Source organism: Manis javanica, chromosome 10, assembly GCF_040802235.1.
Source record: "Manis javanica isolate MJ-LG chromosome 10, MJ_LKY, whole genome shotgun sequence".
NCBI classification, from domain to species: Eukaryota; Metazoa; Chordata; class Mammalia; order Pholidota; family Manidae; genus Manis; species Manis javanica.
Window position 1 is genome coordinate 74,387,309 of NC_133165.1, and position 26,213 is coordinate 74,413,521.

General features: G+C 45.4%; 1 protein-coding gene across 4 annotated transcripts in view; it reads left to right on the plus strand.

Moving 5' to 3' along the window:
* PPM1H (protein phosphatase, Mg2+/Mn2+ dependent 1H) overlaps positions 1-26,213 on the plus strand; it is a 244,517-nt gene that overhangs the window by 164,672 nt on the left and 53,632 nt on the right. For all 4 annotated transcript variants that reach the window (XM_037024330.2, XM_037024338.2, XM_037024326.2 and 1 more), the window contains exon 6: positions 12,660-12,778. In XM_037024330.2, the coding sequence (XP_036880225.1) occupies positions 12,660-12,778 (119 nt within the window). The remainder of the gene's footprint in view (positions 1-12,659; positions 12,779-26,213) is intronic.

Here is a 26,213-nt window from a genome sequence, read left to right on the forward strand (position 1 = left end):
TTGACATGGAGCGGGCCCACAGCAGTCAAACGACATATGGTATTAACTCCCCCTCACACACCTCCTGGATCACACATCCTGGCTCCGTGTGTGACGACATATCCACCTCCGGGCTGATTTTCTCCCATCTGTGACCAAAGACACAGCGTATCTGTTTGTTTTAATGGGTTGGTACGTGCAGAATGAAATGCAGCGTTGAAGAACGCAGATACCATCCTCCTTGGCTCACTGCTCAACTCAAGCAGAGGAGCTTCGCCTGACTCACACGGGGAGGGCCACTGCCCCAGCGCCGCTGTCCCAGCACCTCTGCGTACTCAGATATGGTCCAGGGCCCCTTGGGAGAGATGCAGGTGTCAGGAAATCTGCTTCTATGTCAAAAATAAATTCTCCACATTGATCACCCTTCCATGTAATTTTGAGAGAGCTAAGGAGGGCTGTTTGGTTTTTCAGAAGGAGAATTTTAGCATCACCCAAAGATTATAGTTTTCTGGAAAACAGAGTAGATTCACTTCCCTGTCCTCGAACTCTCTGGGTGGAGTGTTAGGCCTAGAGTCTCACTTCAGTGACTGTGGTTGTCACCCTGGGTCAGGCTGGGGTAGACATCGCTGGGGACTCGCCATGTGAATAGCAGTTCTGTGGCTGAAATATTTTCTTGCCAATTGGCTTTCTTTGTAGACAACATAGCTGAAGTAGTGACCCTCTACTCTTAGGAAAGAATTGATCCAGGTCCCTCAAAAAAGACTTTGCTCATGTCTCTGAATTTTCGCGTGTGTGAACAGTTGGGGTGAGTTTGATCACTGTGGTTGACTTAGAAAGTATCTGTGCACTTTGCCTCAGTTCCCTTGTCTGTGTTTTGCTTGTGTTGCTCAGCAGGCTGTAAGGATTAAATGAAATAATACATGTAGAATTCTTCTGTGGCACGTTTGGTTATTGTATGATGGATCAAAGTCTTGCCCCTTCAAATCCTCCTGGCCTGCAGGCCACAATAATATTTTTTTCCTTGTTTTTAATTTAAGAATCACTCCTAATATCCCTAAGATTAATGTATACCTTAGTGTCACTCTTGAACAGTGTGCACACTATTAGCCCTCAGAATTGAGCCTAATACCTGAATTTCCAAAAGGTGAGCATACTGCTTCCGCTCTTTCAGCCCTTGTTCCTAAGTCGTAAAGGTTTCTCTAATAGATGGCTGGAACTTTTCTCTCCAGACAATAGGCATGTAAATGATCTGAACATAAAATACCCTGCTTGTCCAACTTCCTATTCTGTCTGGAGTCTAGTAATGTCTGTTTTGAAATGAACAGATTCAGTAAAAATATTCACATGATCTACAATGTGAATCTTTGTGGTGAAGTATTAGAGAGAAACGGGAGCTTTATAGCATAAACTGTTGGTAATAATATCAAGTATGAGAGGCAGACAGAAGTGTGAGGTGGGCCTTTCGTAGGCATGAGCTGTGGGCCTCAAGCCCCTCACACAATGTCTATCTCCTTTCCTCCTGAGTGAAATGTGTGGGAATGCTTCCTGCAAGATGTCCACTCTACGTTCCAAAATCGAAATGAAAAGTAATCCCATAGTAAAGTAAAATACAGTGTGTATCTTATAATTTTTATAACTTTACATGCATCTGATCCATCCATTTTTTTTGGCAACATCAGTTCCCTTGAACTAATTGTGAAACAGTTCAGTGTACTGATAGTTGTAGCACCGTTTACACTGGAAGGTTAATGTGTATTCCTTTTTTGTGGGTCAGATAAAATTTTACTCTCAGGATGTGTGAAGAAACATTTATGATAGAATCATGAACACTTCTAGGTCCCTAGAGACTTGATTTGAGCAGGTGTCTGCCGTGCCAGGCGGTTTGACTTGTAGAAATGGTTAATGATTTTCTTGGAGGCAGGGAGGGTTCAGAGCCCTTTGTGCATGAACCATGTTGATCCACATCGAAGAGGAATGTTCTTGGTATGCACAGTAGAGATGTTTGGGGATTAGAGACCTGGAAGCGGCTTAGAAGAGGATGGATGTGATAGGCATGCTAATTTTGTTTGTTCTTGCCTCCCGACCTCAGAAGACCCTTCATGCAGCAGTCATGGGAATGTAACCTTTGTTTCATAAATTCTGGGCAGAGTGATGAAATCAGACGGGCTTGAGAGTTTGCCGTGAGCACATGGAATGTGGCAGGTGTGTGATGAAAGTCTCAGGGGCCATGCACTTCTGCCCCAGCAGCCAGAGGGAGCTGGCGGTGCTTCGGCCATGAATGAGTTTGTTCTTCTGTTGCTGGGCTTTTTTTTTTTTTGAGCCTTTCTAGGGTGATTAAAATAAAATATTTAAGGGGGTCCATCAGGCTAGACAGAATGCTTTGATGGGGTCGGAGCCCAGAGAGGAAGGAGAGTAGTCTGGTTTCCAGGCACTTCCCAGCAGCTCACTGCCCTGATGCTTTGGCCTCCCACAGACCACCGCCACCTTTGCTTCGGGTGACAGCCAGAAGTGGATCTCCCTGGGGGGTGCCTCTACCGCCCTGAGGTGTGAAAGCCCCTCCGTTCTGCGTAGACGTATTTATAAACTCTCATTTGATTACCTTAAGAGGTGCTGGTCTCATCAAACCTTCAAGCAATGTACTTCTATCCTTGTAGGTAATGCAAGTCTGCAGCTGTTGTTCATCAAGGGCAATGTACGGAAGAGATGAAAGTGGGTTTCAAATACACATTTGATACACACAAATGCGGCATTCTCTGAGGTGATTTCTTGCGGTGTCCTTAGAACTACCCCCAGTCTTCTGCGCTGAGTCTGGCTCTGTTTGTGTTTCCCTGGTGCTAGGCTGGAAAGGTTTCCTGTGGACAGCTATGCCTCCTGGCTCTCTGGAAGTTCTCATGCTCAAGAGTGATCTCCTAAAAAGTCTGTTCCTTAAGCCTGAACCGTTTAAGACAGGAGACTATAATCAAGGGACTCAAGTGTGCTAGTGAGTAAAAATGCTGTCCTGCCCACCTCAGTATCACACTTAACCTTGAGAGCAGGTTCTTAAGCCTGGGTGTCTGGTTTTAGTCACGAGGGGGCAACTTCACCACCACTCTGCTTTGCTTATGACTGACTCATGGAAAATGTACTCCAGTCCCACCTCTTTCCTTATTTAACCCCCTTTCACCAAACCGTATATGAGTTCCAGAATTTCTCATTAAAAAACAGCGGGCTAAAGTGGTTTACATTTCTCGTATTTATTACAGGTTTTGTTGATCACTCGCAGGTAACACAAGCCAGGAGATGTTTAGAGCTCAAAACTGGCACCGCCCAGGGTTTTAGAGGCAGAGCTTATATGTATAGGACTGCCCTCGGAGCACTGCTGGGCTTCAGGGAAAGGTCTAAGACATTAGCCCTTACAGTTGAACCTTGCCACTTTCAAGAGCCTTGATTTAAAAATGAATGTAAATGGATGTTTTGGTTTTGCTGGGTTCAGAGGAGTCAGAGACTCACTGAAGCACTCTGAGCCTACTCTGCAGATCTGTGAACATGGATTCCCACAGCTGAACAAAATAACCATGAGAATGTAACCGTAAATTTTCTTCTTTTAAAAAAAATCAGTCTTTCTGCACAGTTGGTACACATGTATTTACATGTATGAGTATAGATGGACTCTTAAAGCCCCTGTGCCCTGAAACCTCCTGCATAGAAGTTGGGCACAGAAAATCAGAGCCATCTCTCCATAGGGTCTCTTAAGAACTGATGTTAAGTATAAAGAATCAAAATAACATGCATCCTTTAAATATGTTAAAGTTAAATGTACTTTGGGAGAGTAAATGGAATGCCCTGAGGTTTACTAGGGCAAAAACTGAACTGTCTACAAAATGTTTTCTGTGCTTCAGGTGCCTCATCTGTGAAACAGGGTAATTACAGGACACTCCCAGGATTGATGGGAGGATTAATGAGTTACTATTTATAATGTGCCCACAATAGTGCCCAGATCACAGATAAAATAAAATCTTAGTTTTCAAATCTAACTCTCTAAGAACTTTTTTATGGCCCTCCTGCCATAGGGACTGCGGTTAGCCTTTTATAATATTTATAAAATTCCATTTGCATATGCAAAGAGATTGAAGGTAGGCATTTCCTTTTTGCTGACATGAGTTCTTTCTTCAAATGAATGCCTTTCCCAGATATTTACTTGGAAAGAAAAAGCATTAGGCATATAAATATGGAAACCTTTATATGTTTTATGTAATGAATAGATTTACCCCTTACTCTATAAATTGTTGTAGAGCTTACAAATCTAGGCAATTTTGTTTAAGATACCCTTTTTTCATACCCATTTCCATGTGACAACTTTATTTTCATGAGATACAAGTTTTACACATTTAGAGTTATTTTAGGGCCATGTTACTTTTCTTTGGTTGATTAATGCAGTCCCAGATAGAAATTTAAATGTGAACCTTGCTTGATGTCCACATAAATGAGGAAGAATTTTATTAACATTCAATTCTATAATGGCATATATATATATATATATATATATATCCATACAAACCTGCTTCTTGTTACTTTGAGATTTTTAAGGACAAACCAAGGCTGAAAGGATTCTTTATGAAAGACTGCAACCCATACATATCTATATCTCAGCTATTTCACATTTTTTTCTATCATTTTTTTAAAAAACCCAAACCAAAATATTCTGTCCCCGCACCATCAGTCAGGCAGCCAGGCTTGGCTGTGAAGAGCTGCTCCATTTGACCATGAGCATGACGTCAGCTATCACCAATGGCTGCGCTGACATTATTAATTTTTATTCATGACCTTAGACTTACATCATGATAAATCGTCTTGAAATGTCTTCCAACCCTTCTATCATATAATCTGACAAGGTTTTATTCCGGCCAAGGGCAAGAAAGAGGAGCGATTACTCAATTTTTTTTTAAGGTTTGTGTTAAACACCAAGAATATAACTTCCTCTCAAATACCAAGAGGTCCGAACATTTGAAAAACATTAAGTTTTCTAGTTAGAGGACATGATAAAATATTTCCTCTTATGGAATCTGCTCCCTCATTTAACACAGGAATATTTTTATTTTTCATATTCTGGTGAGGGTGGAAATGGGAACACCTACTCTGAGAAAGGGTTTGCTAGGCAGTTCCCTCCCGGGTGTGTCCCACCCAGCACAGCGCTCACCGGAAGAAAGGAACTGGGCAGCCCTGTTTGTGATCGCGGAAGCCAGGCGCTATCCCGGTGCCTGAGGAGAGTGTAGAATGGGCAGAAAAACCGTGCCAGTCATGGTCGCAGGACGAAGTGCTGTGCCGGCCCGACAGTGAGCAAGTGACTGTCCATGGCCGCATGAGCGGTTCTTGCCGACTTATGTCCAGCCTAGACGATACCCTGGGAAGGGCAGCCATAGGCAAAAGCAGCGCGGAGTTGGGGTATTGCTTCCCTGGGGGGGCAGCAGTACTGGGGGGGAGGCCCTGACCCCATGGTGGTGGAATGAGCAACCTGGTTCTCAATTGGGTGCCAGTTACACGGGTGTGGTCAGTCTGCAAAAATTCATTGACCTGTACACGCATGATACTAGCACTTTATGTATGTTACTCTTCATTGGAAAAGTTTTTTAATACTTTCCCTTTAACTGCACATTAGCCTTTGAGAAGGGGCCCTCTTTGGTCCCCGTAGGAGCCCAAGGGGAGGCGGCGGGATAGGGTCCCCAGGGAGCACATGCCTGCAGGCTCACAGCCCCGCACTGTTCCCTCAGAGCAGCTCTCATAGCCCCCGCACACACGCTGCCTTTGCACCCGCCGTGCCTGCCCACCACCTCCTCAGGTCCTTCGCAGAGTCCCCTCGGCCCCAGCCAGTGAGGGCTCTGCTCTGCCCCTTAGCCCCTGGGGTATCTTCATTTCCACATGCCTCCCTCAGTCCCTTCCGCTAGTTTGTGAGCTCTGAACAAATTAGGCCTCTTTTTCAGTTCTTTGACTCCCTTGCCCCTTGTGTCTGGCACACACAGGGTCTCATGTGTTAGTTGCACAAATTCCTTGGGGTGGATATCCTAGAACCTGGGATGGTCCATTTATTGACTGGCACCGATCAGTGGCAAGCTGACCACATGTCAGCAGAGGAACACATTACTAAAAAGAGGAAGCATTTTGTGTTCCCCAGTGGGCAATTTTGAGTGGCCTCAGAGCCTACTGTGTTGGTGTCTGGTGCTCAGTCTCCCCGCCTAACCATCACACACACGTCACTCCCTGGGATCTGGGTTCCTGCTTCCACTCCCTGTTTGCTCCCTGCCTTGTCAGAGTACTCAAAGCTCCTCAAGAGGGTGGAGCCCAGCACCACGTGCTCTGCAGCAAGACACACGTGGGTGCAGGTGGCACCCCCACTCTGCCCTAGTGAGGCTTTCTCGAAGGTTCCAGAAGGTGGCTTTTCTTCAGGCTTGCCCCTCCTGCTTTGGCCCCACCCCTCTGCAGATCAAAGGCGGCGTGGCTGTGCCTGCACAGTGCTCACAGTGCTCTGGGTCACCTGCCTTGGGTGTGGCCAGGGCAGTGGTCGCCAGGCTTTTCCCAGGAGCCATTTGTGGCACACACATGAACTCCGGGTGTTCCTACTATACCCACTCCCCTCAACTGAGAGCATTCTGCTTTGTTTTCCTTGAGGGAAAGCCTTAAAATTTAGGATAAAAATGGAGGTACAAAAAGAGGTCCATTTTTTATATGGAGCAGGCCAGCACACGTTAAATTGAATTGAATACAAAATGCATTTGTAGGTTTCTAGTCAGCACTCTTATGAAGTAGAGAAGAGACATAACATTATTAGTTCTTAGGATTGAAATTATCGTGGGGTTTTAAATGGTGTAACTGCACCCACACACATGTGGTTTTACAGGAAGTTATCTATTGAATTACAGAAAGTTAAATCCAAAATGTGGTAACATGTGTCCCAGATTATTTTTATGTGCATGGAGCTTACTTTATTTTTCAGAAGATTGAAAACTATGTTGTATTATTTTATAAAGTTAAGTCACTAAAATGTAGTTGTTTAAAGCAGTGCAGAATGTTCTCTGTTCATTCTTCCAGCAAATATTTATTAAGAGCCTCTACTGTGTTGGGGATTATGCTGGGCACTAGAGTCTTGCTAAGGTTGTAAAATTAATGAACATATGTAAGTATAGCTGTTATTACTCGCATTACTGTGCAGATGTTTCTAACATACACATATCCAAATAGCACCATCAAAGAGAAAAAGCTAAACCATATCCAGCATATTAGACAAATAAGAAATGTTTAGGGGAGTGTCCAGGATTTTTGTTTTATGGGTGGATATGGGATCTTAATGTGTACTTGTTCCCATCTTGGATTTTGATCCCATTAAATCCACATTTTTTTTAAAAATTGAAATATAGGTGATATACAGGGGTATACATTTTTAATAGGCCAGGATCTCTGTGAAATGTGCCTTGGGAAGGGTTAGTAGTCATGTATACATTCCTATGAGCTGCCCAGGGATGAGCCAGGGAGTAAAAACACTTTGGAATTGTCCATGAATCTTGCAAGTTTGGGATAAGGGAATCATTGGGTTTTATTGCCAAAAGGAGCCTCACAAAATCCCACACCCACATTTTACAGACTTTAATAAACTTCGTGGATGTTGCTTACATTGAATTTGAAGCAAAACCACTTTTAAGGCTCAAGATTACAGAATGCTGACCTGAATGATGCTTTTGAATTAACACTCACCACTGTGTCCTGGAAAGCTGGGCAGGCCCGAAAAGAAGTTCCTGGATTCCCAAGTCATTGGGAATGTCTCTGCACTGGCCTGTCAAGAGCAGCGGGTGTCAGCATCCCCCACACTGGAGCCAGGCCCCTGCCTGGTTGGCCTTTCCCAGTGACTTTCGCTCTCCCTCAAATTACTGGAATAAGAAGGGGCAAAGAGCTCCTCTCAACAGTTTTCTAAAAGTTAGTTTAAAAACTGGGTTTGCAGAAAATAATTATTTTTTAGTTGTCTTTTTTTTTTAATAATCCATATTCAGTGGTAGAAATGTTCATAAATAGGGGTAAGTTAAAAAGGGAATCATCAGATAACATTTTATATTTTGATGTCCATATATAAACATATGTATACTTAAGACCATATGGACTTGAACATTTGTGCTGTGTGCCCAGCCAGATGTTCTGTATTTGGAGATAGGGCCTTTATAGGAGTAATTAAGGTTAAGTGAGGTCCTAAGAGTGGGGCCCAGACCCGCCCTATAGGATTAGGGTCCTGATAAACAGAGATACTAGAGAGCTTGCTTGATCTGTCTCTCCATGAGAGCAAAGAGGAAAGACTTGGTGAAACGCAGCAAGAAGGCAGCTGTCTACAAGCCAGAAATAGAGCCCTCACCAGGCAGCAAATTGGCTGGTATCTTATTCTTGGGCAACTCAGCCTCCAGAACTGTGAGCAATAAGTTTGTGTTGTTTAAACCCCCCGGTCTGTGGTATTTCGCTGTGATCACCCAAATGAACTAAGAAAGATCGTGTGAACAAACTTTCATGAGAATCACGCAAAAAGATACACTAAAGAGCAGAAATGTGTTTTCCTCTGAAAGCTAATGGGTTTGTGTCCTGTTGTATCTTAGCATCTCATTTTTCATTAATCGGCCATCTATTTGTTCTGCTTATGCTTAGTTCTTGAGTTGTGTTTTCATCAACACCGGGAACTCCACCAGGTCGGACAAATACAGCAATAGTGGTATTGAAAGTGCTGGTGAGGGGAAAGCCAACAATTAGGACATGGATGGCGATTTTTTAACAAAGTAAAAATATACTATATTTTGGATGGAGTATGGAATATTCCCCATGGAATACAAATAAATTTTGTAGTGGGCGCAGTTGTGACAAAAAGTGTATCATGCAGCATGGGAAGTATGCTGTGGGAATGAGCTAGAGAAGACAATAACCATGAAGAGCAAAATATAAAGGTGAACCAGTCTCAGGAGGGGATGAATATCACATGAGAGCCAAGGCACTTTCCTCCCACCTTCTAACATACCTGAAGTTGGGATTATCTGACAAGTGATTTTTGCCGTCAGCCTGGTAGCAGGTGTGCCATGAGTCTCATCTCTTGGCCATGTGCAGACATCTCAAGAGTAGCACTGACTTACAGAGTGGGTGGCCAGCAGCTTGGAAAGAAAGCTTCTCAAACAGAAAAGCACTCTTTAAGCCTCCTTGGGTCCAACTAGTTGTGTGAGGGTTTGGGAAGGTGTGAGTCAGACGGGTTCAACACCACTTCTGAGGTGGGAGTCAGAAGCAAGCTGGCTCTACGTCACTGCAAAGCTGATTTAAGAGCTCCACACCCCTGGCTCTGGGCTTGTTCTTCTCTCACAGACGACTTCAGAAATGCTGCGTCATCGGTGCTCTCATGCAACACAGGCCACTGTTGTGTGGAAAATATGAACATTAATGATTCAGAGTGAAAAGTCATGAGACCTGTTAGATTCTAAATGTGGAAACGGTTTGGAAAACTACATATTCCTTCTTAAATATACACAGTAGTGATAGATAACAATTTGTCTAAGTCTCAGGGAGCTCCCTCAAAAACAAAAATTTGGATTGGTAAGAAAGCACTGTACATCATTTAGTAGTTTTGTTTTTTCCTTTCTTAGAGATAATAAAATAACGATACATTTAATAAAGTCATCTTGGAATGGATGAAGTATAGTAGCCTACTGTTAGAAAAGGAGAAAGCAAGTTGTTTGTTGAGACCCCAAAAGGCTCCATGTGGGAAGGGTCTACAAATGTCACAGGCGACACAGAATTTAAAGCCCTTTGACCTGCTCATCCTCAGAGGGAGAGGGGAGGTGGCCCCTGCAGGTAGTGAGCTGCTGAGCAGTTCCCAGCTGGCCTGCAGACTTCCGCCTCTGCGAGTCCTCCCGTACAGCTGTGCAGGCAAACATGTACCAGCAGAAAGGGCCTAGGGTGTTTCATTAAAGCACCGTCACATGCCACTCATACTCCCACACTTATGCCTCTTGATCACTTGGGTTTGTGAAGAAATGTACTTAGGATCCTGTATGTTAATAACGTATATGTGTGCCCTGTACCTACATTTATACACACACTCATTTATATATACCTGAGTCATATATAGATCTGTGTATATATGACATTGCTCACATATGCTCACACACTCCAGACACATATTTGTACATATTTTACACATTTTCACATATTTTTACTTGTTAAAAATACATCAGCTCTTCCCATGTCATTACATAGTCTCTACAGAATCATTGTAAAGGGTAATACAGAACTCGCTTGTACAGCTTTATGCTGGTTTATTTAATTACTTGTATTATTAAATGGTTTCTTCTGGCTACTTTAAGAACGTCCTTGTAGCCAAGCTGTGTGCGGATCTGTAATCTTTGGTTAACTGGATCCTCATGGGTACATGTTGTGCTTCAGACTTTGCTTGGTCCCGAAGCAGGATCACAGGCCTTTTGTTGCCCCCTGTTTTTGGTACTGTGTGTGCAGATTAAAGGGCCAATGTATGGGTTAGGATGGCAGTTGTAGGCATGGTATTAGCCTCAGGCTCCAGGATCCGCATGGTTCTGGATGTCTTGAGCTGGGTATCTTAACCTCTCTGGGCCTTAATTCCCTCATTGGTAAACTGCATCTGTGACACACATTTTGTAGGACTGCTGAGGTATAGTAATCAAAGGTGTATTTAGTGCCTGGTGTCTGGGGGTGGGTGGGGGATACAGACAAAATCTCCACGCTGATGCAGTCCCAAAGTTCTGAGAGACGTTGAAGGAAACATAGTAGATGCTGCTGTTCTTTGACTACTAAGCCTCTGTTCCCTAGTTTCTGTGGGTGGACCAAAATACAGGAGAGGAATGAAATAGTACCTCACTGTGAGGACAGCTGGTTTCCCAGGTGTGTGACTTGTGCAGTTGTACAGGGCTCTGCACGTGATTTAATGCTCTGATGTTGCCATCTTGAAACTCTTAACATTTAACAGAGGCTCCATGTTTTCATTTTGCACTGGGCCCCACACATGTAGCCAGTCTGCCCATCAGGTTATTGGCACTGTGAGATGAGAGCTTACAAAGCACTTACCCTGGCACTCTGGCTGTAATAGGACTCGGTAATCGTTAGGCGGATGGAAATAATCTTTGAGAAGAGACAACCATGGTAAGTGCGTTAAGGCATCATTTAATTATGAAAACAGTGTGAGTTAATCTCATCATACAGATAAACTAAGGCCCAGCAAGTTAAATCACACAGCTCATAAATACAGAGCTTGGATTCAAACCCAAGTCCACCTCACCCAAAGCCTGTGCCTTTGACCCGTCATATTAAGTATTAATTCTTTTTCTTCCTTGTCAGGGAGCCTCTCAATAAAAACCAGTTTTTCAGAGCCCTTGATACCCATCAGCAGCCAGTGCCTCATCCCCAGCAGAGGTTTCAGAGCCCCTCAAAGGTGACCCCAAATTCCACCAGACCTGGACCTGGAGCCTGCTGAGGCCACAGCAGACAGGACAGACAGGTGCCCTCTGAGTCCTGTCCTGTCGTGTCCCCAAGCCTACTCAGATTCTCCAGCTCAGGGTTGCATTATCTGGCCAAATCTGACCAGCCTGGTAACAATACAGTATGCTTCCTTTGACTCATGGTGCATTTAGCTTATGATGACTAACATCCAGCTAATACCTCCAAACCTCCACAGGACTCAGTGGGAGACCTGCTGGTGTCAGGTCCTGGGGAGACTGGGAGAGGCCTATTTCTGTAGAGCGAGGATGTGGCCATCTGTCTTGTGGCAAGAATCGTTTGTTTTCCTGCAGTGCCAGGCCTTGATTTGCTCTGCCCACTCATTTCTCTGCCAAAAAGAGTGGGTGAGAGAGATCATTCCACCACGCTGCTAATAAGCAGGCGTATGGCTTAGGGACCTCCAGTGCGGGTTTGCATACTCTGTGTGGCCTCCGAGCAGAGAAGTTAATACTTGCGCTTTCCATCTCTTGGATAGCTGGGTTTGAATTTTAAGGTGACAATGAGACTGTTTGTTGTTCCAAAGCAGTTCTCTACGTGGCGGTTGGCTCAAGACTTTTGTAGTGTGAACAGGGATTTGGGGGAGGGGAAGAAGCCATCTGCTCTGGAATAGTCTTCCAATTACACGATCGAATTACCGCAGAGCAAAATGGAAGGAGTCCAATAGCAGGTTCCTGTCTGGTGTTTCCAGTCCCCACCCTCACTCAGGCCATCGTGTTGGTATGGAGACTCACATGCAGGTTTCCAAGGCAGGACCGTGATCGCTAGGATTATGAGCCAGAGTTGAGCGGAGAAAGCCAAGGAGGAGTCAGGGCAACTTTCTGGCTTCATCAACACGGCATTCAGGGAAATGAAACCATCTTGAGTTTGAATTACACAGTGAGCTTTTGGAGCAATTCGGTCTCTTTTCCTTATGACTTTAGTGATATATATCTTCAATTACAGTTAACTAATATCAAATGAAAAAGGTACATGCCTTTATAAATTAAGTTGATGATTTTTATTTGCTAATACTGTTTGTATTTAGATTCTTAAATCTATTTATTTCCCTTAAAATACAAGAATGATTTTCTTGTTTGTGAAATGTGGACTGTTTTGATTTGTGAAACACCTTTGGGCCTTATTTTTTCTTCTAAATATACGTGTGTGGTTTTTTTCCTCCTTGCTGTTAGGCATTCATGCAGCCTCACTTGCTGGGAAATGAGTTCACACATTTGGAGTTTCCAAGGAGAGTACAGAGAAAGGAACTTGGAAAGAAGATGCTCTACAGGGACTTTAATATGACAGGCTGGTAAGAACATGCCTCCCTCTGCCTCAGCACTGCCATCAAAAGCCACTTATGCAGTTTAGGTCAGGCAGTGTGGCTCGAGAGCTGGGTTTGTGGGGAGGAAAGGGGGCCATGCCCACTTCTCATGTTTTCACCTGGGTACCAAGTGTTCACATCGTGGTGTTTGTTGGCTTGCCTCTCTGCTTCTCTAAGATCCTTCCTGAGGACACCAGACCCCCCTGAAGCTGACATAATTCTTCACTTCACATAGAGTGAGCATTTGGGGGCTTTTAAAACACATTAAACTTGTTGTTTTTTTAGGTCAGAGACTCAAAGGAATGGGCCAAATGGCTTGGATTTGAATCATGACTCTGACCTTTCTAAATAAGCAAAGTTGGACAGACCACTTAACCCCTGTGAGCCCAATTTTCTGTGGATAAATGAAAACATACTCTTTGAAGGGTTGTAAGGACTAGAGGTAATGAGTGATCTTCATTATTTTATAACATTTCAAATCAAAATTAGGAATCTTACAAGGGGAAATTGTATCTTATTCTCCAGACACACCTATATATAAGGTCCAAGACTGTTTCTCTGGTGGGTCAGTGGCTCACATTGGCTAAGACTTCATCTGTTTCTTCCATCTGAAAAGTAAATGTGATAAAGTACTTACGCATCATAGGATTGACATAAGGATTAAATGATGGAGCAGTACCTGGCACTTAGCAGTATGGGTAAAGGTTTGCCCTTAGGTTCTCCAATATGGACCAGTGAGTCCCCTGCTAGTCTAGAGGACAGCAGGAGAATGAGACAGTGGACTCTTACCTCACCTTATGTCTAACACAGACAAAGAAGTAGATTCTATTATCTCTTCTTTGTTGACTAAAATAGCTGTAGCAGATGGTCACAGCCCAAATTTCCATGGTAATGACTTCTCAGCTGGGAATCTGCTTCTGGGGTACATACTGTCTTAAAGGAAGATAAGGGGCTGGCCTAAGGCACTTCCAGTTGTCCTTTGCTATCTTAAAGAGGAGTATCCAATCTTCTTCTAAAACAGGGCCAGCAAACTGAGGCCCAAAAGCCCAATTCCACCCATGGCCCCTTTCTATAAATAATTTTTTTAATACAGCCATACTCATTTATCTACATTTGACCTTTGGTAACTTCACATTACAACAGGGCAGTTGAGGAGCTGCAGCAAGACCTATGCTATGACCCACAAAGCCTGACATATGTACCCCTGTCCTAAGACAGGAATGGATTTATTGGACAAGGTTCTCTGTATTTACAGCTCTGAGCTCTAGAGTTCTGGTGCCCCAGTCATTACCCTAGCCAAACTGGGTTTTTTCTGTAAATGCATTTTTTCTTCCATCATTGAAATCAGCAGTCCTTACAGGAAAGTTTAAGGTGAGGGCTACTATAGTTTGAAAAGTGTGGTGGGGTTTGGTCTGGGTTCTGTAGAATTTGGAATGACAGCACAGGCGTCCCAGGTCAGGCACCCACATGACTGTAAACATGTGAAAATAGTAGATCTGAGAGGCAGGAAAATGGCCAGAAAGAAAGGGAGTGTCTGTGGGAAAGCAGACTGAGCTGGTATTGAGGGAACATCGTCCAGGACTAGGAATGCCAGGCAGAGAGGTTTAGATTCACTGTGAGAGGCAGTAGGTTACTCTGTGTCCTTCTGAGAAGGACAGTGAGTGATGAAAACAATGATTTAGGGAGGTGGTTCTTAGAGGAGTTTGAAGAAGACTGAGTAGGACCTACTTTCAAAAAAGTAAATCATGGAAATATATATATGAGGTCTCGTGCAGCAAGGATGGAAGCAGGACGCAGAGGAGGAAATGGGATAAACAAGAAAGGATGATTTAGGCTAACAGGTTGGTGTAAGGGGTAAGTCATCAGTCACTCCAATCACCTATTTAAGTATGTGTCTTCAGTGAGTCTGTAAGCCCCCTAGTGGGGCACCCAGGGCCTTGTCCCTTGTGACATGTGGTGAACAGGCAGCGGTTATTTATCAAGTGAAAGGAAGAAAAGGGGTGCACTGTCAGAGGTGGGGGGACAGCATGTCAATGCTGTGGGTGCCTAGTGCTCAGGTAGGAATGAGGAGGTTGCATTTGTGACATGCTGAGCTTAGGGCAAAGCTGTTTTTATGGGGTTTTTGTTTTTTATGCCAGAGAGGCAAATTTTATCTTAAGTAGTCAAAACAAACTTGGTAAGCAAATGGCTAAAAATTACATGATATATATATAATTTATGTTTGGGGGCTAGATGACACCAACTTTGCACACACCCAGTTACTCTCTTTCTTACACACTCACACGTACATACTGCATTAACGTGGTCCTGTGCAGATAAGCATCCTGTACGCAGGCTGCGCTTACCGTGTGGAACTCCGCAGAAGGTGCTGGAGAACTGAGGAGCTACGGTACTGAAATGGCTTCGGTCAGCCATGATTTGCTAATTCATTTCCGCATCATTCCCCACATGGCTATTGGCTCTAACTTTGACCATAAGCAGAGATTTATGAACATTTTTGTGTATTTCCTACCTGTCTTTGCTTCTGTTTTGAAAATGAACTTAAGGAAAAGGAGAACTCTTTATATGTTGGCTGGAAAGGGTTGGAAAGTGTAAAGCCAATGTAGACCACTGCTTGTGTAAACTCCCTTTCCCAACTTAAAGTAATTCGTTTTTAAAATGTTTCTAACCTCTATGGAAAAAAACTCAGACCTAGCAGTTATTTTTTAGGACTTAAAAAATGTGGGATCATAATTTGTTGCCTTTCTGAGTTGTCTATAGAAGGAGAAGGGCTGGAAAATTAACTCTATGGAAAGGGAGATGAGGGTATGCAGCTTCTTTCCCATGAAAGCTTTAAATTACTACCAAGCTGTTGGAATTGATTGAGGGTAGACTGGTGAAAATTTGGAATGTGTCATGCTCAAGGGTACAAATGAGTCCTTACCTACTGCCTCTGTGCTTCATAGCTTCAGAATTAGGCCTGGCCTGAGAACTTGTTTCTCTGAAACCTAACAAATAAAACGCTCACCTGTTGCAAAGCTGATTAATCCTTGTAGTATGTGCCTAATTTGTGGACATTTTTATCTCCCCTTTGCTCCCCACCAACCGTGGTAGCACTGGGGCTGGCTGACAGCTACTGGGAGAGCTCAGGGCCAGGCACTGTGACGAGAGCTTTACATGTTCCCTTGTATTTAACAATCCTGTGAACTAGACACATTTTGTAGATAAAGAAACTGAGGTGCTGAGGCTAAGTTGCCCAAGGTCATACAGCTCGTAAGAGGAGAAGCAGGGCTGTGAACCCGACAGCATCAGTGTAAACGGTGTTTACTGCTGTGCTGACCTGCCACATGGGGAATGACTCCCTCCTTTTTCCATTTTGTAGTTGAGCGAATGGAGGTGCAGGGGGATTATTGGGGTGCTCAGCTTCCGCCAATGCAAAGGCATCAGAATACAGACTGGGACCCAGGTTTCCGGCTCTCAGTCCTGATACAATGCACAGAGCCCACTGTTCTTTAGGGCAGATGAGACATAATTCTTCGGTTTTAAGCTGTGACATGAACTGAAGTCAGGTATCATTCTCCACCAGGATTAGTGTCTCCTTGACAGTCCTTCAGGGCCCAGGAGGGCAGCATGAAGCATTTCAGGAGCTGCTGAGGCAGTAGCTTTGCTTGTTCCCACTGAGGCCCAGCAGACCTTTGGCCACATTAAACCCTGGTGTTTCACACTCGTCACTAGGAGTCTGCATGTGATTTGGGGGCAGGTCCCCAGAAAACCAGATAGCCTCTGCATAGGAAAACTGCCTTCTCTCATTAGAGGAGCTTCATGCCAGCGTTCTGTGGTATGTCTGCTGCGGGAAGGAAGTGTGGGAAGGTATGTCGGCACTGGGAAGCCTCGTCTCTTCATTAAGGATGAGTCTGCCTCCTCCTGATGGGGATGCTTTCTCTCCCACCCTCGTGCTTTCTGGAGACTGTGGAGCAGCTTGGCAGGCCCAGATTGCGTAGAGGACAAAAGGTTATTGCCACCAGGCCCTTCATAATGAGACCGGTCTCTTCCCTGGACCCCTGCTTCCCAGATAGTCTGCCCAGGAGTTTGATTTACAAAGGCATTTTCTTCACAGCACCCCCAGCACTGAGTCGGTCCCTGATGGGGCCCAGCTTTCACCTTCTGTGCCTGTGTCATTGGTCTTGGAGCCAGACCCCTGGCTTTGCCCTCAGTGAAGCCCGGGCTCCTCCCAGCCCTTTGTGTGGGGCTGCTATTGTGTAATGCACACTCACTGGCAGCGTGAGCTTTGTCCCCTGCCCCCGCTCCCCTCTCCCCCCGCAGCCCTCTGAGCCATCGTGAGCCGTAATTTGCTGGCAAGCATCTACGTTACTGAGTTGAAACAATAGTTTCTCACAGCTGGCTTTGTGGTGCCAGGTCCCTGCTCCTCTGACTGCTGGTGACTCTTTCTCATGTAAGGTCAATGTTTGTCTTGCTCTGTGTCCAGCCACATGGGGTGATGAGCAAGTTGGGGGCCCAGGAGGACGTTTGTGTGGCAGAGGACTGTAGCTGCACCCCTGGCGTCAGGCCAGATTTTCTGGCAGCTGTTCAGGGCTGATGGGATTTGTAGAGAGAGGGAGGGCCAAAGAGGAAGAGAAATCCGTCGTGTGAATCTGAGATTGCTTCCAGATGGTTCTGGTTATGAGTAAAGTACCAGAATTCTTTCTTTAAACAAAGCCTTGCTAACATTTATGATGGTCTTATTTCAGGGGACAGGCTGGACCGTAACTTGAGATGGCATGGCTTGCTGGGAGGTAGGCTTCTTGGGAACCAGTCCTTGCTCTGCCAAGATTCTGGGGCCTTGGGCAAATCTTGGGCTTAGGTCTCTCAAAATGCTTCCTCTGCCCCTTGCTGCCAGCCTCTGTGTCTCACAGGGGCTGGGCTTTGCTTTGCTTTTCCAGAGCTTCTGGAAAAGATAGATTCCATTAGAAAGATTGCAGAGATGGTAACCTTTCCTTTTTATCTCTTGCAGCCCCTTAACTCTTTATGCTTCTAATTTGATGACATACCAGGGTAATTTTCCCTTCCTATATTTCCCTTATAACTATGAACAAATAAGAGGATTTCCCACTGAGAGCAAAGTGGGGGTCAGCCACAATTGTCTACTTTCAACACTCACTACTCTATTAACATAAAGGAAGTCTTTTCTAGTCCCAGTGCCCCCCTGCACAGTATCCCTTGGCCACATGTGGCCATTTAAATTTTAATTAGCTAAAATTAAATAAAATTAAAAATTCTTTTCCAAGTCACTGTAGCCATAACTCAATTGCTCAGTAGCCACATGTCAGTAGTGGCAATTGAATTGGACAGTGTGGATGCAGAGCCTCTCCATCATTACAGAAAGTTCTTCCAGATGGCACTATGATCTAGCTGATAGGAAGGTGAGGGTCTGGTTGGGGTGGAGGCTGGTGCAGGGAGTTGTCTGAAAGGGAATATGCCAACAGCAAAAAAAAACCAAGACAGCCCTGACAGGGCGAGCAAGTGGGATGGTGTGGCCGCATTCTCTGGCTTCTGGCACTACGACTGCTGGACTCCGAGTTGCTGGGGGATGGGCTCCACCCCCTTTTCAGATTGTCAGGGGCATCATCATTGCATTTAGGGGCCACTCGTTCCCAGCGGTCACTCACTGACAAGCCTGCTGGCCAGCATGAAGGCCAGCCCGGTTCATCTGCCCCAGTCAGGAGCACACCTCTCTCCCCCTACTGCCTGCTGGATTGGTGCCAGCATTGGCACTTCTGTCCCATTTACTTTTCCTTCAGCTTCTGGAGGAGTATTTCAGGCCCTGAGGATCTGATTAGAGAACAACTTCACTTCCAACCTTTTCCATTCTGTTTGGGGTGACCTTTATTCTCAGTCTGCAGCTGGAGCCCAGCTCAGGGATGAGCACCCCAGCCCCACACCACTGGGTTTCTTCCCAACAGTGCCAACATTTTCTGGAGAGAAGCTCCCTGGAGGCAGCCGCCCGCGTGGTCTGGAGCTGCTCAGTCAGGGTTTACGGTTATTGTAGCTAAGGTTTCTCTCTTGTTCTTTATTGGTCTTCTCAATGCCCTCTGACAGCAGAGTCCAGCAGGCTCACAGTGAAATGGATAAGCAGATTGAGAAATGCCACAGAATGCTTTATGAAGCCAACTCCTGAGCTGTACCAGCTTATACTATAAATTGATTTATTGAATCCAGCCCAGAAGCCCTGTCACTGAAACCCCAGGCTCTGTCCTCCACAGGACCGCCTAATAAAGCAGCCCCAACTGACACTCCTCATTAGCTTTTCCACTGATCCCCAGGCAGTTTTTAAAGTGACAGTGGTCCTCTTTGGAGCCTGAATTTATACGTTGACCATGCCTCTGGGTCTAATTAGCTTAGCATTATTAATGTTACTTGGAAAGCCTGCATTTTCTAACAGCTTGACTCTTGAGTTTTAAAGAGTAATTGGAAAATTCAAACCCTGTCCTTCTCCTTCCTTTTGTTTTTAATCACTTCTAGCCCAATCCTTGGAAATTTACCTGCAGATATCTCTGACTAGCCAGCATCTTGGAACACCAGAGGATTTCTTAGTCCTGCCTAGGTGCAAATCCTGACATTCGGATATGCCATTGCCCTCTTGGGGAGGCCTTTTAAACCCACCAAAGAAACATCACATTATAATTTTATAATTACTGCACAAGAACTCAAGCCTTTCCCTAGGTAAACTGGTATTAATTTCATCCGAGCAACTTGTATTTTCACAACAATGTTGTGGACCACCTTGGCAGCAATCTGATTGCTGAAAGCAGTCTGGAAATCTGACCTTGCAGAGAAAGGAGGGGTTCGGATGTCATTTCAGATAATTTTCACCCCTTAGGTTGTCCAGGATAGAGATCGGCTGGGACAGGGATTAGACAACTGCAAAGTGCCTGTCTCGCAAGTTGCAGTGGGGCCTGGAGCTGAAGTCAGAGTGGATCAGCCTTACGTGGGGAGAGGCCGCTCCCTGGGGCTCCCACTGCCAAGATGATGAATGGTTACTTTGCGACATGCATGTTCTGCATCTTTTCAAGATTTGCAGCTCTAGCTGCAGGAGCAGCAGGGAGAGAGCCTGCTATGTACAGCACATCTCCTGACAGTGATAAGTGGCTCCTTGCTCCCCTACCCTTCTCTCCACCTCTGCTCATGAGGCCAGTGGATGCTATGCAGTATTTACAAATGGTTGGAAGTGAAGACAGACAGGCTTTGTCAGGCTACTGGGAGTAGAAGGGAAAGAGATGCCTAGCCAGCTTGCTCCCTGTAAACACACATAGGCACATGCACGCACACATGTCTGTCTGCTTTTATTGATAAATATAGTTATTGTTCCCAAAGAGGCCAAACTACTTTCAAGCCTTTCTTTCTCCCTCAGCCCCTTGGAAAGTCACAGCGTCATCTGTATCCATTCATACATCCCTAAGCAGAGGACACCTGCAACTTTCCCCAGTGATCATTATGGGGGATTGGACAGTACATGTGTGGTGGTGACTTAGCTCCAAGTCATCTGGGGATGGGGAAGTTTTAGGATGTCAAGTGCATGCACAAATCAAACAGCCAGGTGCCTTTAGCCAGGGAACCCCAGGGGGCACTTGTTTTTATATTTGGCAAACCTTTCCCATATGTATATTTGCTGCATATTAGACACCGAGTAGTGGTTAAGAACAGGGATGTGGAGCCAGACTGCAGGGCTGAGTCAGTCCCTAGGTGTGGCTTAGACAAATTGGATCATCTCTGCCTCAGTTGTCCTGTATGTAAATTGGGCTAATGACAGCACCTCATATTAGGATGGTGTGAGCGCGGTAGAATGAATTGAACAAAGCCTGCTGTCTGTGTCTGAGAATATAACAATAGTAAGGAGAATGGAGGGTGAGGAGGGTTTCGACCTGTTATGTGTTGAGATGCTGTTCCTCAAGGAACCAAAAAGAAGAAGGAAGGCAGTTTAGAAAAGCAAGAGAGTGAAGTAGGTCAAGGTGTGCTGGCCACTTCCCCGGTGGGTCTGCCTCACAGGTGCTTGCCAGCTGAGCTCAGGTAAGGGGTCCCTCAGCTGCAAGGAGAGAGCCTGCAGTACAGTTGGGAAACCACTCTGTCCCTCAGTGCTGCAGGGTAGGGTGGGGGGAGGGTTGGTCCACATACTGACATCATATCTGCCTCCGAGTCCTAGATGCTCGACCTCTCGAGGAGCCCCCACAGCCCTCCTGAGCCATAACCAAGGAGCTGGGGCACCAAGCCCCTCCATGGTGGAATCATGTCCCTGTAGAAGGGATCTCATTGAGAGTGCGCTCACTTCAGAGAGATGACCAGCTGGCCCAGGGACTGGTGGTGTGGACATTATTGAATGATACCATTTTACCTATAAAATCTGTTCTTAAACTCTCAAGAGTAAGAGGAAGTAGATCCTGGAATTTGTCCATAAATAACTAAAAAAACAGATTATAGGGCTTATTTTTAATAGGGAGGCTTAAAGGAAAGGCCTTTTCACTGTGGTAGAAGGAGTGGTTGTTTTTTAAGGGGGAAAACTGGGATTGGGGAAGGTTGTATTTTAACCAAAGGTTTCAAATATGAAAGGAATTTCAAGAAACTGGAGGGCAGGAGGGCAGGACATTCCAAGCAGAGGGCATAGCACAAGTGGAAGCCCAGAGGCATGAAAATCAGACGGCCATTTGGGAATGTGGAAACCAGAGGGAATAATCAGAATATTTTACCAATCCGCTTGGAGGAATAGGTTCCACTGGGGTCCTAGAAGCGCCGCTGCTGTCCAGGCATTCACTGTGTTTACTGCATTGTAAGGATTCCAGAAAAAGGCCCAGGGCAGCAGGTGGGGGCAGTTGGCGACTTGGGATGGTCATTATTTGCCAGCCAGTGCAGAAATATTCCAGTGTTTGACATTTCTATATCCACTTACATTGGTATGTATTAGCTTGACAACATACCTGGTGGTGGCCTAACATGAGTGGCATGTTCAGGAAGTGAGATGGTGTGGAGCAGTGGAGGGCAGTGAGCTCACCTTTGAACTAGGTAGGTCAATTAAAGTCAATTCATGGGGAACTTTGAATGCTGTGCTAAGGATGGCAATAACTAACATTTTACTTCCCCACTCTTAAGAGCTCTATACCTGCATAAAACATGAAAATGACACACAGCAGGACAGAAATATAAAGCTGACTGCATATTTAGAAGGACATATGGTCCAACCCTCAGTCTGTTTTTCAGAACCTGTTTTTAAGGAAATTCCAGAGAAGTGAGTGCTATGACACTCCAACAAATTTCAGGTACTTAACAACCCTGCCAAGAAAACATTTTCCTGTGTCCAACCTGCATTTCCCTTGTTAAAAACTTTCACTCCTACCAGAGCTTGATGAAGTTTTCTCTTTTCTCTGCCACCCCTTCTCTGCCTACCAGGCTTCCAAACAGGAAATCAGTGTTGCTAGCTTCAAGCTGACAGTCCCAGGAAGGTGCTCACCTGCTGTGGCTTGGGGGCAACTCCTTCAGGGTCAGCTGGGTGCTGGTTTAAAACCCCTGGGCTTAGCCCAGGAATGCACATAGGAGAATTGGAAAACCACCACTGCAAACTCTGAAAGATCTCATCCCACCACCATGTGCCTCTTGCCTTCAGAGAAGTGAGTCAGGCTCACTCAGAGGAAGGGGAAGGTTTTACATCCGTCCCTTGCTAGAGAACCAAACACAGATCTCCCTGTAAGAACTGAAGTGCTGGCAGTGTTGGTTTTTTGTTCTTCACCTTGTTGCTCTGGCAGAGGTGGTAAGACCCTGCCAATTCTGGGGTCCGATTGCACTGGGATTAAATCAGCCCTGTCTGTCTGCCAGGATTAATCAGATGCTGCCTGTGGTGCTTAGTACCCTGGAGACCAGAGCTCAGAGCTTCCTCTCTGCAGGACCATCCATTTTAACTATTACTCCTTTTGTGAGCTGGGTGTTGTGCCACACATGAGTGACACAAGGAAAATGAGCACAGTTCCACCCTCACGGTGCTTATAGTCCAGTGTAGGACAAACTGATGTCAAAACTGATGGAGGAACGTTTACCTACAGTGAAGGTTTTTCACCTGGGGTGATTATTAAAAACATTCTAGAAGCCCTAAGGTTTTTTGGTTATGTTATTAAAACCTCCCAAGTGATTCCTGTCCATCCTTAAACACCGACCTTGGGCAGCCCTAGACATGGTTACCGTGGAGGTGAGCGACAGCTAGCATAGTGACTGACTGAAGAGCACTGGGCAGCCCATGCTCTTGAGCAGGTTTGTGACTCCTGGCCCAGGTTATCCTGTTGTTCCATGGGAACCTCTCTGTCCACCTGCTTGGGCCAAGGTCTGGACTCACAGAGGAAGGTAAGGGGTGACAAAGCCCTCAGGTGCCGACAGTGGGTCAGAGGTGAGCCGAGCCTCTCCTTCCCCTCACTGATGCTTGTGCCCATAACCGGGGTAGTCCCCGCCTGGGCTTGGACCCACACAGGGTAGGTCAGGAGTCCCAGCTGCCAGGGCATCTGACAGGCTGGGTTCTCCTTCCAAATCATCCTGGGGAAACAGTCCCCCTCCCCAAATCTGCCTAATCCTCTGGATGGCCTTGGATTACTGTGAAAAACTGGGCACCTGAGTGTGATAGAATCAACTTATTATCAGCAGAACAGTTTGAAAGCTGAGCCATGGGTTAAACCTAATTCTACAGTGATCTTGACCATCTTCCATATTGTCGAGAAGAAAAAAGGTGTTACATTTAAACTTCTGTGCAACATGCCACTGTAAAAACCGAAGGAGGGCAGACTTTAAAAATTATTTTTATTTACTTTAAGGATGAGGATTAGTAATTAAGCATTCCTGTTGCATACTGTGACATTTTATGGTGTTCACGCATATTCATAGCCCTTCAAGGACAGGCAGAGAACTGTAGCTAAGAGCATAGCGCACTCTGGGGCAGACCTGGAAGTGATCTTGACCTCTATGGTTTCCTAGTTTGTGCAGCCTCCATTTTCTCATTAGTATAATGGGGTTAATATTAATATCTGTCTTACAAGGTTGCTATTAACAATTATGTAAGTTTCAAAAAAAGGAGTGTGTAGAACAGTTCCTAGATTAAAGTGAGTATGCAGTAAATGTTGGTTATGTTAGAATTCTGTGTTAAGGGTGAGGTGACAGCAGAAAAGTTAGAGCTGGCTGCCTTTGCAGCCCCTCATCTCGGTGCAGGAGCTGGCCGTGCCGTGTCCCTCCCATTGGGAAAGATTGGCAGCCGTCTCCCAGGCCTGTACTGCTTACCCTGGTGCTCAGATAATGTGGGGGTTAGCCAAAGATTCCAAAAAGAGTGTGGGAATTCACAGGATAAACATCTTTTTCACCTGAAGATTTGGTGGGGAGGAGGGGGAAGTAGTGGATGATATTTTGTGTGTTGAAATGAATGTTTATTAAGTGTATGCTTTGGTAAAATTTTCATGGCTGTTGAAGATGAAGCAGAAGATTTAAAAAACCTTGGTGGTTGCTTTGTGAGCCTTGAGTTCCACCCTCTGTGGTGGTCCCAGCTAAAGGGCACTGGAATGATGTAGCTCAGAGGAGCATCCCCAGGCACAAGTGGCTCCGCCAGGGGGTACTTCAGGACTTGGTGCCCCAGGATACCGACGTCGGAGTGACCAGAGGAAGCTTTGTGAGGCAGGGCTGCAAGACCAGCATGAAAAGAAACTGGCCTCTGCAGTAAATCTACTTTGCAGCAAGCAATCCATTTCCTATTTTCTCCTCACCATTTGTGAATATGGGGTCAACTTTGGTTACCTTCTGATTTTTATATATTGACTTAGTCTCAAACAATATAAAGGCCAATCTCAATAAAATTCATGTTTGTTTCAGAATGAATGGTCCCTGAGAGAGCAGAAATCATTCCATATTTGTGTGCTGATAAAATAAGGATCTCTGATTCATGCCTGTGGGAGATCTAAATGTTATTGACTAGAGTCTGCAGCTCTTCTAGCAAAGTGCTAACGCACACCAAGTGGGTATTGAATCAGAAATAATTTCCAAATCTGAAGTTTCCCTAAAACCCATCCAGAATGTTTTCTCCTGAAATATTATTGGTTCTTTTTGTGCATGCACACGTGATTGATATTTTCAAAAGACTGATTCAAAGCATTTTCTATGCGACTGTTTTCACTGCTAACCTTGGGCCCATGGGTTAAGAGATGGCCTCAACTTTATTTGACTCCATAATCTCAGCATCTGTGCGAGTGCCTGGCTCCTAGTAGATGCTCAGGAAATATTCGTGAACGAGTCTGCTGGAACTCATTGCTTTCATCTGGTCCAAACCTGAGCTCCTGGTTTAGATCTACTAGGAGCAGGTTCTTTTCCTCTACCCAAACTTCCAACTGCGGGTAGGGACCCATTAACGGGTTGTGAAATCAGCTTAGTGTAAATTGATGAGCATTTTAAACAAATCCAGTAGTGTAGGGAGAAAAGGAAATATCAGAGTGTATATCCCATGGTAAGGGCAAATGCTGTTTTGGGGGCTGTGATTGTGTGTACACTGGGTTAACAAGAGGGATACCCTCCTTGTAGTGGGTCACAAAGTGAAACCTCTGCTTAGACCAGTCGGCTTTCCCAGAAAATGTAGACCAGCACAGTGAAAGCAAGGCCTCATGCTCTCGCTGTCACGTGTGGGCCTCGTGGTGGGAAAGGAGTCACCATGCCAGAACAGAGGAGTGGTCCCCACTCCTGTATCTCCGTGCAGGGTTGGTTCAGGCATGCTGATGGCAGGAGGGCAGAGGGGGCCATTTTCCCAGGGCTTGTGGGATTTCCTCAAGGGCAACCACAATGTCTGGGACAGATCTTTGGCCCCATTATGGGAGAAGTCTTCCTTGAGAGATGCGCAGAAGGTTCTTCCCTTGGTTTGTTTCTCTCACCCTCGACTGCCAGGCATACCTGAGCTAGGCTGCACTGCATCTCCCAGCTCTCTTCCATTACATCACCGAGCATTGATCTTACTCTTACAGTTCAAGCATACTGTTTGTGCCTGAATCCAGCCTGTTGCACCCTATCAGCACAACGGCATTAACTTGTATATAGCTTAGAGCCTGCAGGTTTCAGCTGATTCAGATGACACACTCCGAGGACCAGCAGGAGAAAACAAGGTAGTGTTTGTTTGCGGAACCTCAGCCTGACAGGGGAACTTTCCCAGGAATCATGTAATCAAGATACCCATTGATGGCACGTAGCACATAAATCCAGGGACTCAATGTGTCAAAATATGCCTCCGTCCCTTAGATTTACAAATAACCGGAGCCTGCTGTATGATGGCAAGCCTGTGGCAGAGATGTTGGCTCAGCCCTGAAACGTTATCAAGGATACTTCCAAGCCCTCAAGCGGCCGGCGTGTGGGATGCTCCTCAGCCTCCTCGCACGGACCATGTGGCCTCTCCGGT